Raw genomic sequence first — 13475 nt, forward strand, 5'->3', positions numbered from 1 at the left:
CCTCGAAATCAGGGACAGTTGGGCGCTATGTGTCTGCACTGGGCCAATCATAAGCGGATGAGGCATTTCCCGCCCTGAAGATGTGCATACACACACGTACTATGTATATGTGCGCCTGTGGGGCGGGGAGTGCCCTGGATGCAGATGATTGGCCCAGTACAGTGAAAACTTCCTGGAGGGCTGGCTTAGGTGGGTTTGAACTAGGATCCAGCCACACCTGATCTCATTTGGGGGACATCATTTGGGGGCGCGGCCCACCTTCCCCAAGGCACCCCCCCATGTTGAGGGCACGCGGCCTGGTACGGCTCAGGAGGGGGGGGGCGCTCGCTCATCCCCACCCCCTTTCCTGGCCGGCCGGGTAGCGTGCTCGGACAAGGGTCTGATGTGGACCTGGGGGGGACCCCCACACTGATTTTTCCGCGTAGGGGTCCCCTTTAAGTCCATACCAGGTGATGGGCCAGCGACGCCTCCTTCGCTGGCCCCAGCTAACTGGAGACGCACTCAAAATGAGCGGACTTTCCTCCGCGTGTGCGGGCGAATCCGTTCATTTCAAAAGTACGGCGGATAGTCCGGCGGACTTAGTACGCCATATTAGTCCGCTGAAAAAGTGCCGTGTGTGGGTAAGTAGCTCGTTCGGAAAGTCAGGCGGACAGTCCGGCGGGAAGTCCGTCAGACTAAGTCCGCCGGATAGTCTGCTACGTGTGTACGCGGCAAAACAAAATAAATAAAAACGAATTTTGGGAGTAACTAAATAAATGTATTTTTCAGACGAAAACGAAATTCCGAAACAAAATATTTCAGTATGTACATGTCTACTTGAGACTTCAAGGAGAAGGCAGATCCTGGATTGGGCCTAACACCCATGGCATTGGCCAGTGGTCACATGGAAGTTTCCTGGGGCGGTATTGCTTGGAATTAACTGGTTAGAGCACATCATCAGAAGTTGTCAGCTCACTACATTTCTAGCAGGATCAACGGTTATACTTTCACACTTATTGAACAGATAGAGCAAAACACTTTCATGTTTTAAAAACAGCAAGGGAGCCAATAAGAGAAGTTCACTCTGAGGGTTTTCATACACTTTAAGGCTATTTTTTAAAACAACTTTGGAAGGAAAACGGAAATACTTTAGTCTAAAACAGAGACAGCTGAGATCTAAACATATCAAGCTACACGTGAAACCTGTTTTCTAATTCATTCTGGTTTGCTCAGGCATTTGCACTGTGGGATCATTATATAAAGGGACTGTAGAGAAGACAAATATTACACGATCCCCACACCACTCGTTACCCGCTTTTAATTAAAACTGTGTCATGTCTGTTGTATTTGGCAGGCTGCAATGTTGTGATTTCACAGCGGAGCTTCTCCACTTAAATAACGTAATTCATTGTTTAAGCACGCTAAAAAATGTTGTTAATTTTTCCCACGAGACAGATACAGTCCATACAAATGTGTCACACTTTTTCCCACCATATTTCATCACTTCTGTCTCTAAAATCATTATTCTCTCAGCCTAGTACACGCTAACAAGATGAAGGACTATTTCAGCTCATATGCACCTCAGTGGCAGATACCTTCAATGATCTGTGGCCAGGCCATGGACGTTAAGTATTTATATATTTTTAACAAGCAGTAGATAATCTTTAAAACAAACCCCCAGTGACCTCTAACTGCAAACACTGTGGAGCAATTAATCCTCAAAGTTCACAGCAGAAGCAAAGAAATCATTAAAAAAAAATCCCCCAAATTACTGAGGTAATTGCCTGTTCTCGAGCAACTCATTCCACTATGGGACTATGAAATAATGGTTTTCTGAAAGATGTTATTTGCATATCCATATCTATGGTTCTAAAAGGCCTAGGATACCTTAAATGAAATGTGGGTATTGTACTATAACATACGGTAATTAAAAAATATTAAAATATTAAAATAACCAAAGTTCAGGAAACAATGAACGGCACAAGCAGATATACAATTTGTGAAGGACCTTCTGAGACATAGGGTCCCGTTGATACTAGATGTGGGTCTGATGGTTGCTGGAATATCTCCCAATGTAGAGCTTGATACAGCTTCATCTATCTAGCTGTCAATTGATACTCACTAAATAATAGACATAGGCGACGTTAAAAAAATTAGTTTCGTTCCGTACGGAAAAAAAATCGTAATTCGTGTAAGAAATTCAATTCGGATTCGTACGAAATACGAATTTTCGTTAGATTCGTAAACTTTTCGTTAAAATAACGAAAGTTCGTTATGATGAATTTATCATTATGAGGGGCTCCCACCATCCCTGGGTTTTTGATCTTTAGTTTCATAAACTTTTCGCTGACTTCCTCTGATTGGTGAATAAAACACCAGTCATGTTTCTGTTCATTTGGATACGAAATTCTGAAATTCGTTAACAAACTTTCATATTTTGTATGAAATTCATAAGCATAGAAATTGCCATAGGGTTCCCACCATCCCTGTGCTGACTTCCTGGGGTTTTAACTTTTAGGCTCATTAACTTTTCATAACAATTACGAATTTTCGTTATGATGAATTTATCATTATGAGGGGTCCCCACCATCCCTGTGCTGTACTGACTTCCTGGGGTTTTAACTTTTAGGCTCATTAACTCTTCATAACAATTACGAATTTTTGTTATGATGAATTTATCATTATGAGGGGTTCCCACCATCCCTGTGCTGACTTCCTGGGTTTTTAACTTTTAGGTTTGTTAACTTTTCGTTAATTACAAATTTTCGTTATGAATTTGGATCCAAAATTCGTAAACGAAATTTAGTATTTACTACGGAATTTGTATGCATAAAAATTTGTATTTAGGATTCATACGAATGTATAAATTTCTGGAAATTCGGACGAATTTTCGTTTCGTATGAAACTAATCACACATGTCTACTAAATAAACGTTTTTAGCTATTGGTTGAATGGAGATACCCAAAAGTTGGCCTCACAGAGGTAGTAGTTGAATGGAGATGGCCAAAAGTTGGCCTCGTATAGCCAGTAGCTGAAAGGAGATGCCAAAAATTTGGCCTTGAACATCTACTTGCTGAATGGAAATGCCAAAAAGTTGACCTTGCACAGCTAGTAGTTGAATGAAGATTCCCAAACATTGGCCTTGCCCAGCTAGTAGTTGAATGAAGATTCACAAACATTGGCCTCACACAGCTAGTAGTTGAATGGAGATGCTCAAAAGTTGGCCTTGCATGGCTAGTAGTTAAAGTGGATGTAAACCCTCACATATACCCAGGGAAGTGAACAGCCTCAGATGATACACAAGGAATAAACAAATCCTCCTATATACATACGTAAGTTTTACATGTATATCTGCTGTCTTCAGTTTTATATACTGTTTAGAAAGTGCATGACATGTTAGAATGTTCTCTTCCTGATTCACCTGTGGGTATGGATTCTTGTCATACACTGGGAGACAGCTGATTGGAGGAAAGGCACCCCCCCCCCCCACTCCACATAGGCAGAGACTTGCAGAGCTGTGCTGTGAATAGCCCACCTGTCTGCCAATCAATTTAGAGCACTCACCCTGAAACAAAATTCAGGGTGGTTTTATCACAGTTGATAGAGAACCTGTCAGAAGTTATCATGCTGATAATAGAAGAACGGAGGAGGAGAAAGCCACGGGGCTTTGAAGAGAGATAAGAAAACAATGCAGATATATATGTCCAGCTCAAATTCTATGAATTGGGTTTACATCCACTTTAAATTAGGATTTCAAAACATTGGTCTTGCCCAGCTAGTTGTTGAACGGAGTTGTAAAAAAGTTTGCCTCACACAGCTAGTAGTTGAATGGAGATGCACAAAAGTTGGCCTTGTACTGCTAGTAGTTGAATGAAGCTTCCCAAAAGTTGGCCTTATACAGCTAGTAAGTGAATGGAGATGCCCCAAAAGTTAGCCCTGCACAGCTAGTTGTTGAATGGAGATGACCAAATGTTGGCCTTGTACTGCTAGTAGTTGAATGAAGCTTCCCAAAAGTTGGCCTTATACAGTTAGTAAGTGAATGGAGATGCCCCAAAAGTTAGCCCTGCACAGCTAGTTGTTGAATGGAGTTGTCAAAAAGTTGGCCTCACACAGCTAGTAGCTGAATGGAGATTCCCAAATGTTGACCTTGTTCTGCTAGTAGTTGAATGAAGATTCCCAAAAGTTGGCCTTATACAGCTAGTAGTTGAATGGAGATTCCCAAAAGTTAGCTTTGTACAGCTAGAAGTTAAATGGAGATACAAAAAAGTTGACCTTGAACAGTTAGTAGTTGAATGGAGATGCCCAAAAGTTGGCCTTGCACAGCTAGTAGTTGAATGGAGTTTTCCAAAATATGGCATTGCACAAGTGTCCTTGTCAAGCTCTGAATGGGAGCAGCAATTGTAGCAAAGGGGAATGTGTTTGGGTACCCAGGTCTAGCAATGCCACTAGCCAGGGCCAATATTTCCCTAACTGTGAGAAAAAAAATTCCACATACAGTTCTTATAATCTTTCACATATGCAAAAGCAAGAACAACATAGGGGCTAGGCGGTTATTCTCATCTTTGTAGTATTGACCAGCACAGTACTAGGGCAAAGTCCTTTAAGCACCCAAGGTTAACAGGCCAAAAATCCCCCCCACCCCATGAACTGTGAACTACCTTAGCAGCCTAGGTGGTACAACCTTCTGAGACAAAGGGCCCCTACTAGATGTGGGTCTGATGATTCCCTCCCACTGTAGAGCTGGATACAGCTTTTATTTTATTTTATTATATATATATATATATATATATATATATATATATATATATATATCAGTATCTTGACATATGCTTGTATTCAGAGGACTTACTATTTAACATCCAGTCTGAACAATAAAGATCTTTTGGTGTTGCGAGATGGCTGGAAATCTGACAAGGCGATCCACAAATAGTAACAGATGTGTTTCCCGGAGAAAATCCAGTTCCGGAAATATGGAGGCTCCTATTGTCTATGCAATCTGTAAACAATAAAGGGATAAAGGTCAATATATTCTTAAGAGGAAAAATGTTACCGTATGTAGATGTTAAAGCAAGTACTGGTGACCATGAATGCACGCTGTGATGCAGAATGAAGTTTCAAAGGGACCGTTCAAGATGTAAAGTGAAATAACACTGCTCAAAGCTTTCAGAGGGGAGTTAAAGGGAGACGATGGTGTATTTTTTGTGGGCATATGATTTTGATTATTGCATTTTAACCTTAAACTAAATCTTATGCTACTTGTTTTAACTTTAAATGAGTGCCCTTCCATATTTTTTTATTGTATAAAAAATACAGATTTGCTAATTATCCACTAGAGGGTGCTCTAAAGCTGACTCTGCTTAACCACTTTATGGCCGTAAGCCATTTTAAAATGTCCTGGACTTGAAGTAGTTAAACAAGCTCATGGTGGCAACAGCCACCATGAGTTTGGTAATATTTTTTGCCGACAGCAACCAGCTGTTAAGTACAAGTGATTTGGAGGGTTCTACAGCCGCCTGATCACTTTTGCAGTACTAAGAACGAATGCACCCCATGGTGGTTCTATGGCTCTATGGCAAAGAAAAATGCGCAAAAATGTCACTCTCTAGATGTGCAAAGCTGGTATAGAAATCCCCAAAAAGACTTGCAGCTGTAATTGCAACAAAAGGTGATTCTACAAAGTATTGACTCAGGGGAGCGCCATACAAATGCATGTCACACTTTACAGATATGTATTTGTAAAAAAAAATTGAAAACCATTTATCAATTTCCTTCCACTTCACAATTATGTGCCACTTTGTGTTGTTCTATCACATAAAATCCCAATAAAATACATTTACGCTTTTGGTTGGAACATGACAAAATGTGGACAATTTCAAGGGGTATGAATACTTTTTCAAGGCACTGTAACAAAGGAACAAAGTCTATTAGCAGCAGGTTCCCCCACCCCCCCCCCCCTTTTTTTTTTTAGAAGTGGCCCCCAATAGTGGGATTCTTCATCTGCAATGGAGCTGTTCTGTTTTTTTATTTTTTCAGCTAAACAAGACATAAGGTCAACAAGCACTGAGTGATCCCGCTCCAAAAACTTGCTCCAAACATCTTGGTCATTTGAGGGGGTGGACTTCTGTTCTTCATTAGCAAGAGGCTTATACAGTTTTTATTAATGTGGAAAAGCCTTTTAGACTTAAAGCTGAACTCAAGAAAACCGCTATAAATACACAGAGGAAATACATAGAAAAGAAGTTGATTTCCATGCCAAAGGATTCATATTTCTATCCATCTAGTCCTCATATTTAAACAGTTCTGCCACACAGCACAGTTCTGCCTAGCAGGGGTGGGGACCTGATTTTTCTCTGCTGCAGTTTCATTTTCACTTTCAGAAATTTACGGCACTTTCACATTGGGGCGGGGGGCGTCGGCGGTAAAGTGCCGCTATTTTTAGTCATTTTAGCAGGGCTTTTCGGCCGCTAGCGAGGCACTTTTAACCCCCGCTAGCGGCTGATGAACTGGTTAATAGTGTCTGCAAAGCTTTGCTGCCGAAGCACTTTGCAGGCGCTTCGTTGGCGCTGCCCATTAAATTCAATGGGCAGGGGCGATTTAGAAACGACGTGTACACCACTCCTTAAGCACCCCAAAGATGCTGCTTGCAGGACTCTTCTTAACCACTTCAGCCCCGGAAGATTTGGCTGATGAATGACCAGGCCATTTTTTGCGATTCGGCACTGCTTCTTTTTAACTAGCGACGCTGCACCCAAACAAAATTGATGTCCTTTTTTCCCCACAAATAGAGCTTTCTTTTGGTGGTATTTGATCGCCTCTGCGGTTTTTATATTTTGCACCATAAACAAAAAAAGAGCGACAATTTTGAAAAAAACCACAATATTTTGTACTTTTTGCTATAATAAATATCCCCATTTTTTTTTTTTAAAGCTATTTTTTTCTCAGTTTAGGCCGATACGTATTCTTTTACATATTTTTGGTAAAAAAATCGCAAAAAGAATATATTGACTGGTTCGCGCAAAAGTTACAAAATAGGGGATAGATTTATAGCACACCAATCAATAGACGCTTATTCTGATTTTTTTTACCAAAAATATGTAGCAGAATATACATTGTCCTAAAATTGATGAAGAAATTATATTTTTTATATATTTTTTTTTTTATTGGATATGTTTTATAGCAGAAAGTAATATATATATATATATATATATATATATATATATATATATATATATATATATATATATATATATATCATTTATTATTTTTTATTTTTTTAAATATCTGCCTTTTTTTATTTTAAATCGCAAAAAATAAAAACCACAGAGGTGATCAAATACCACCAAAAGAAAGCTCTATTTGTGGGTAAAAAACAGACAAAATGTTTATTTGGCTAAAATGCCACACAAGCGCGCAATTGTCAGTTAAAACAGTGCCTTATCTCAAAAAACGGTCTGGTAAGGGGGGGTAAATCTTTCGCAGGTCCAGTGATTGATGGGTTAATTTAATGTTAAACGTACTTTTCAATCGTTTTAAACCTGCATATTTTATTAAAATAATACCTGGCAATTCTGCCATCAGGGTCCTTGCTCATCCTGTTGCATTGCCAACTCCTGCATGGTCACCTATGTCATACAGGCTTCCGTTGAAGTCATAAGTGTTTGTTTTAACATCCAATATGCAGGCAGGGTCTGCTATTGTCACCATCAGGAACCCACCCGGAGAAATGCAATGCAGCCATCTCTAGTGTACATGTAGACAGAAAGTGGCTACAAAGAGGCTGCAGAAGAACAGCAGCATAAGGCGAAAAAAGGTTAAAATAAATATTTCTTTAAAAAAATTACATTTATTATAGATAATGCATTTGCAAAATGGATCTAATTGTCTTTTGTTCACATCTTCTTTAGGAATAAACACTTCAAGAGGAACTTCATTTATTTTATTTTTTTTACTGTAGTTTCTGACTTTTAAGAATCAAGTACTTACCAGTGTCCAACGCTGCCTTCACCCACCCAGCGCTGCCTTCACCCAGCCGCTTCTTTGTACTGCTGTGGGTCACCATCTTGGATAAGAAGCCGGCTGTGGCTTTCTGAGGACCCACAGCCTGCTCCCCAGTGTGCATGCGTGTGCTTGTATAGTGCTTTGTGAATGGTCCTACAACCTCTAGGGGCAAGGGACGTGTCCCAGGAGGCTGTGGGAGGGGAGGGGGTAGGGCAAGGGATATCATCCTTACCTAGGCGAGGATCGTGGGATAAAAATTGGGACTTGCCCCCCCCCCCCCCAAAAAAAAACTGTAATGTCTGTTACAGGCTGGGGGGGAAGGGAGAAAACCATTGGGACTTCACTTTTTGAGTCCACTTTAAATTCTTGCATAAGTTCAGTATCCTGAACTCAGAAATCCATTCACTCACCAATGTTATTTTTTTTAATGTATAAACCCATACATGGGTTGCTCAGAGATAATAAACTGGGGCAACTACATTTACTCACCAATGTTATTTTTTTATTTTATCAACCCAGTAACCTATAGATAGGTAAATATAAAGCTTAGAAATGGCAAACCAGGGGTAACTACATTTACTCACCAATGTTATTTTTTAACGAAGTAACTATCAGTGGTACATGGTAGGTAATATTTGATGTGGCCCATCCTCTGTCACCATCAAGACACCTGACTTCATAGATTCCAGCTGGTAGATCAGGAAGATCACATTGTATTACTGAAGTATTTCCAGTGATATTGGTACAGTTATAATGTTCAACTGTGATATGAAGTTTCTCCACAGCCGTGATGGCTGAGACAACAATTTTTAAACTGGGATGTCTCTCTAACAGAGAATGCACCATAGGTGTATACAGCATGCTGAAATGTATGATACCTCCAGTTGTATTGTAGTCATCCACTTGTATAATAACTCTCATTGTTCCTGTCAATGGTGGTAGAATGCATTGGACCATTGTGTAATTAGCAGTTGTTACCAGACAGCGGTGGAAGCTTCCGATGAAGACCAAAGTAGATGTCAGTCCTTGTAGACCTGAGCCTTCTATTGTTAAACAACCACCTCCATTGAGGCCAAAATCCACAGGATACAATTTTGTTATCTGAGGTTCTATAATAAAATGAAAAGGTTTACTGGAAAGGCATGCAAGACCATCTGCTGCAAATGGAAAGATCACTGTATGGTTCCCAATAGGAATTGTTTCTTTGAGGTGGCATTTTACCATTGTTGCATTCCAAGAGGTCACAATGCATTCTGAGCTACCGTCCACCAAAATATGGATCTTTCCACCTAATCTCTGTCCAAGAACATAAAGAATAGGGAAAGCCCCTTCTAGTCTTGGAAAAATTTCATTTATTACAGGACTCAGTTCTGGAACTAGATGGAAAGTACAGTTTCCAGTACATACTGAGGGAACCCCATTTATTACGATAGTTGCATCAACATCTACAGAAACTGACATGTTGGAATTGCTGTCAGTCTTGAGAGTACATTGGATTGTGCTACCGTTAGCGCTGTAAATGGGGCAAACATAACCTCTTGAAAGTGTTACAAAAACAGAACTGTTACTGATTTTATAAAAAGATCCACAAATAGTTAGAATGATACCACCACACAATGGACCTTCTCCGGGTGTTATGTAGGACACAAGAGGTATGAGTTCCACCATCTGATTTTCCAAAGGCATTCTGGCAAATCCCATTTTCTCATCCCAGACCTTTATTTGATATTTTCCAGGGCCAAAACCATCAAGAGGTATTTCAAAATGGGTCTTCTGTAATTCTACATAACTTATTTCATACTTATCTTGATTTTGAGTATTTTCAAACAAAATGACAGAGTTTGAAAAGTTGTATCCTGATAGATAAAACCACAAGCTCCCATTTTCAATAATCCAGGATAGATTTGAGATGTTTGGTGTAAAGTTTCTGTGGTAAGTGAAAATAAAGTCATTGCAGTTTGATACATTTGAAATGATCATCCCAATTGCTGGATTGATGATAGATACCACTAGAGGAACTGTAATGTTTTCTTCATCTGAGTCAGAAGAGGGAAAAGGAGGCGTCTGACACTTAATCAGATCAGCGGTAGTGTTTATGAGTCTACATGATTGTACTCCAATAGTGACCGATAATAGTGATGTATTGGCAGTAAATCCTTTACCAATAATGGTAATGATGGTTCCACCTAAAAAAAAAGGAGAGAAAATACATCACATTTGTTCGGAGACTTATTCTTGATTTCCACATTCGATTCCAAAGGTACTCATTCTCCTCCACCTTTCATTATTTCATTTGTGACCTTTCCTTTCACAATTGACATGAAGATATCATGCTTTGTATTAGTATTAATAAACATTTGCCCCTGAAAATATCTGGATGGATTAATCAAAAAATCATTGACTACACGGGGTCCACATAAATCTCCTTGTTGCAATTCTACGGGAGGGAATAAACAAGTATTATCCAGAGCATTGGTAGCATCATGAAACGTTAATTGCACTTACAGTTTTCCTCACTGTGCACTAGGGATATTCATTAATGACACGCAATAAAACTGTTTAATCCTGATTTGGGGTTGATTTACTAAAGGCAAGTAGACTGGTACTTTGCAAAGGACAGTGCATATTGCATGGGAGCATAGTGAATATGGTGAAGCTCTGCTGTCTGCAATCATCCGATCACATGTAATCAAAAATTCTGTTGTGTTTTAATCTCCTTGCACCGGGTTGGGTATTCTCTGCTAAGTGAAAGTTAACTGCATTCACTAAACTCTGGGGAAAATTCCCTTGCAAATTTCCCCTGAAAACAGAACAATCTAGCTGCCTTTAGTAAATCAACGTCAATATATCAAACTCAGGATCACAAATGGTCTCCAGATGAACGACCCCTCTAAAGGTGCCATGATCCCATGTAGTAAACTTGTCCTCTTTGCAACACCATCCCATGACTGACAAAGTTGGCCACTACTGCCAGTGTATAAAGAATAGTAAATAAGCATTTGTTCGTTGACAACTTCAGTATTTCATTGAGTTCTTTAGAATAAAAAATAAATAAAGTCATCACCTAAGAAGGATCCACAGCATGGTTCTACAAGATCAATTCCTGAGATGTATCGAATAACTGGCTGAAACCTGGGAAACAAAAGAAAAGATCATCTAGACTTTAAAAAAGTTTTCTCCACCGCCCCTGCACCCCAGCGTCTCTTGGAACTCCTGATAGACTCCTACCCACGCGGTTCTTCCTCTACCTGACCCTTACCTACTATAACATACCATTCTTGATCTGCTATGTGTCAAGATATTGGTTCGCACCTTTATGGCTGATTCTCAAACTTCTGTTAAATATACGGGCTGCGTCCCGATTTTCACTTTTGATATTTTTGGATGCATCATTGTTAACATCTTTGTTGTTTAACCCTGTACTCTATATTACATTTTTCAATAAAATGTTTGAACAAGAAAAAAAAGTTTTCTCCACCAACTTTATCAACTTCTCCTGAATGATAATTTGTATATGTACATATGATGTCACTTTCCAGCAGGTGACATTGCTCCTTGCAGAAGTAGCGTCCTTGCCATCAGCAACAATGCTAGTAGCATTCTACAGGATAGTCTTTTCATCGAAGCCTCAAACAGATTTCAAAGGTGATTAATCCCATTAATTATGCATATACTGTTGGAGGGAATCATTGAAAGCATCAAAGTGTCACACTGGTATTAAGTCTATATGAACTTTAGAAAGCAAATTACATTTGTAACAGGACAGAGAATATGGTTTATGTTTTTTAAAGGGCCAATAAGTGTATATTACTACTTGATTTATCTAAAAGAGCAATTAAAGGTTAACCATGCCTTATATCTCAGTTTAGGAGGGGCATGGTGGATTATATTACAAATTTATTTTACCGCTAAAATTATGATTTTATCTCTATAGTTGTTTGTCTCTTTCCCACAAGGCAATAATGCAGGTGTCACTATCTCAAAAGGGCCTTTCTAAGTTTCTACTTAAAAAAGAGTTTCAGGCATGTATAATTTATACATAATTACAGTGCTGTGAAAAAGTATTTGCCCCTTCCTGTTTCTTTTATTTTTTTGCATACTTTGTCACACTCAAATGATTCCGATCATCAAACAAATTGTAACCACTTTAATACCGGGCACTTTCACCCCCTTCCTGCCCAGACCAATTTTCAGCTTTTTTGCGCTGTCACATTTTGAATGAGAATTTCTCAGTAACACCAAGCTGTACCCAAACAAAATTGTTATCATTTTTTTATACAGCTTTCTTTTGGTGGTATTTGATCACCACTGGGTTTTCTTTTTTTTTGTGATATAAGCGAAAAAACAAGCAAACATTTTGAAAAAAAAAAAAAAAACTTTTTTTTAGTTCCTATTATAAAATTTTGCAAAAAAGTAATTTGTTTTGTAAATTTGGGCAAAAAAAATAAATTTTAACTGCTTTATATCTTTGGTAAAAATAACCCTAAATTAGTGTATATTATTTAGTCTTTGTGAAAGTTATAGAGTCTATAAGCTATGGTACCAATCATTGAAAATTGATTATACCTGATGTACTGACTGCTAATCTCATTAGTTGAGGCCCTGACATATCGGTATGGATGTCACACCACTTTCTCAAACACAATCTTTCTAAAACTGAGCTTGTTATATTTATTATAATAATATATATATATTTCCTCCTTCCCAGTCCCTACCCCCCCCCCCCCCCCCCATGACATTACCATTAAGATCAACAGCACAACCATAGGTCCCTCCACACATGCCAGGGTGCTGGGTGTAATCCTTGACACTGACCTCTCCTTCAGCCCCCACATCCAATCACTGACTAAATTCTGCCGCCTTCACCTCTGCACCATCTCCGACTCTTCCTGACTAATGACACCTCAAAGCAACTTATTCACTCCTTGATTATTTCCCGCCTTGACTACTGCAACTCTCTCCTTAATGGTCTACCCTTACGCAGGCTATCCCCCTTTAGTCTATTATGAATGCTGCTGCTAGACTAATACACCTCACTAACCAATCCGTGACTGCTGCCCCTCTCTGCCAATCCCTTCACTGGCTTCCCCTACCCCACTATATTAAATTCAAAATACTAACCGCAACATACAAGGCCATTAACAACATCGCCCCCACCTACATCACCAACCTCATCTGCAGATATCGCCCAAACTGTCCCCTCTGCTCATCCCAGGTCCTCCTGCTCTCTAGCTCCCTTGTTACCTCCTCTCAGGACTTCTCCAGAGCCTCTCCCATCCTCTGGAACCCCCTGCCCCAGTATGTCTGATCAGCAGCTACCCTTTCCACCTTTAGGAGATCCCTGAAATGTCATTTAGGGCCAGTTCACACCAGATGCAGTTCCATGCAGTTTCGTTTTTTTCTGCACCAGAAACTGAACGGAAACTGACCAGAAACTGACTGCATGGTGTGAACTAGAGCCACTGGAATACAGGGAAAACACTGTACATGCATTTTTA

The 13475-nt window shown here is 39.6% G+C and overlaps 1 protein-coding gene across 2 annotated transcripts in view; it reads right to left on the reverse strand.

The window, feature by feature from the left end:
- PKHD1 (PKHD1 ciliary IPT domain containing fibrocystin/polyductin) overlaps window positions 1-13475 on the reverse strand; it is a 975887-nt gene that overhangs the window by 777032 nt on the left and 185380 nt on the right. For both annotated transcript variants that reach the window (XM_077489019.1, XM_077489018.1), the window contains 3 exons: window positions 11042-11109; window positions 8562-10163; window positions 4829-4975 (listed from right to left, as the gene is read on the reverse strand). In XM_077489019.1, the coding sequence (XP_077345145.1) occupies window positions 4829-4975; window positions 8562-10163; window positions 11042-11109 (1817 nt within the window). The remainder of the gene's footprint in view (window positions 1-4828; window positions 4976-8561; window positions 10164-11041; window positions 11110-13475) is intronic.

Source organism: Lithobates pipiens, unplaced genomic scaffold, assembly GCF_037356315.1.
Source record: "Lithobates pipiens isolate NorthernLeopardFrog02 unplaced genomic scaffold, aLitPip1_a1.2 Scaffold_18, whole genome shotgun sequence".
In the NCBI taxonomy this organism is placed as follows: Eukaryota; Metazoa; Chordata; class Amphibia; order Anura; family Ranidae; genus Lithobates; species Lithobates pipiens.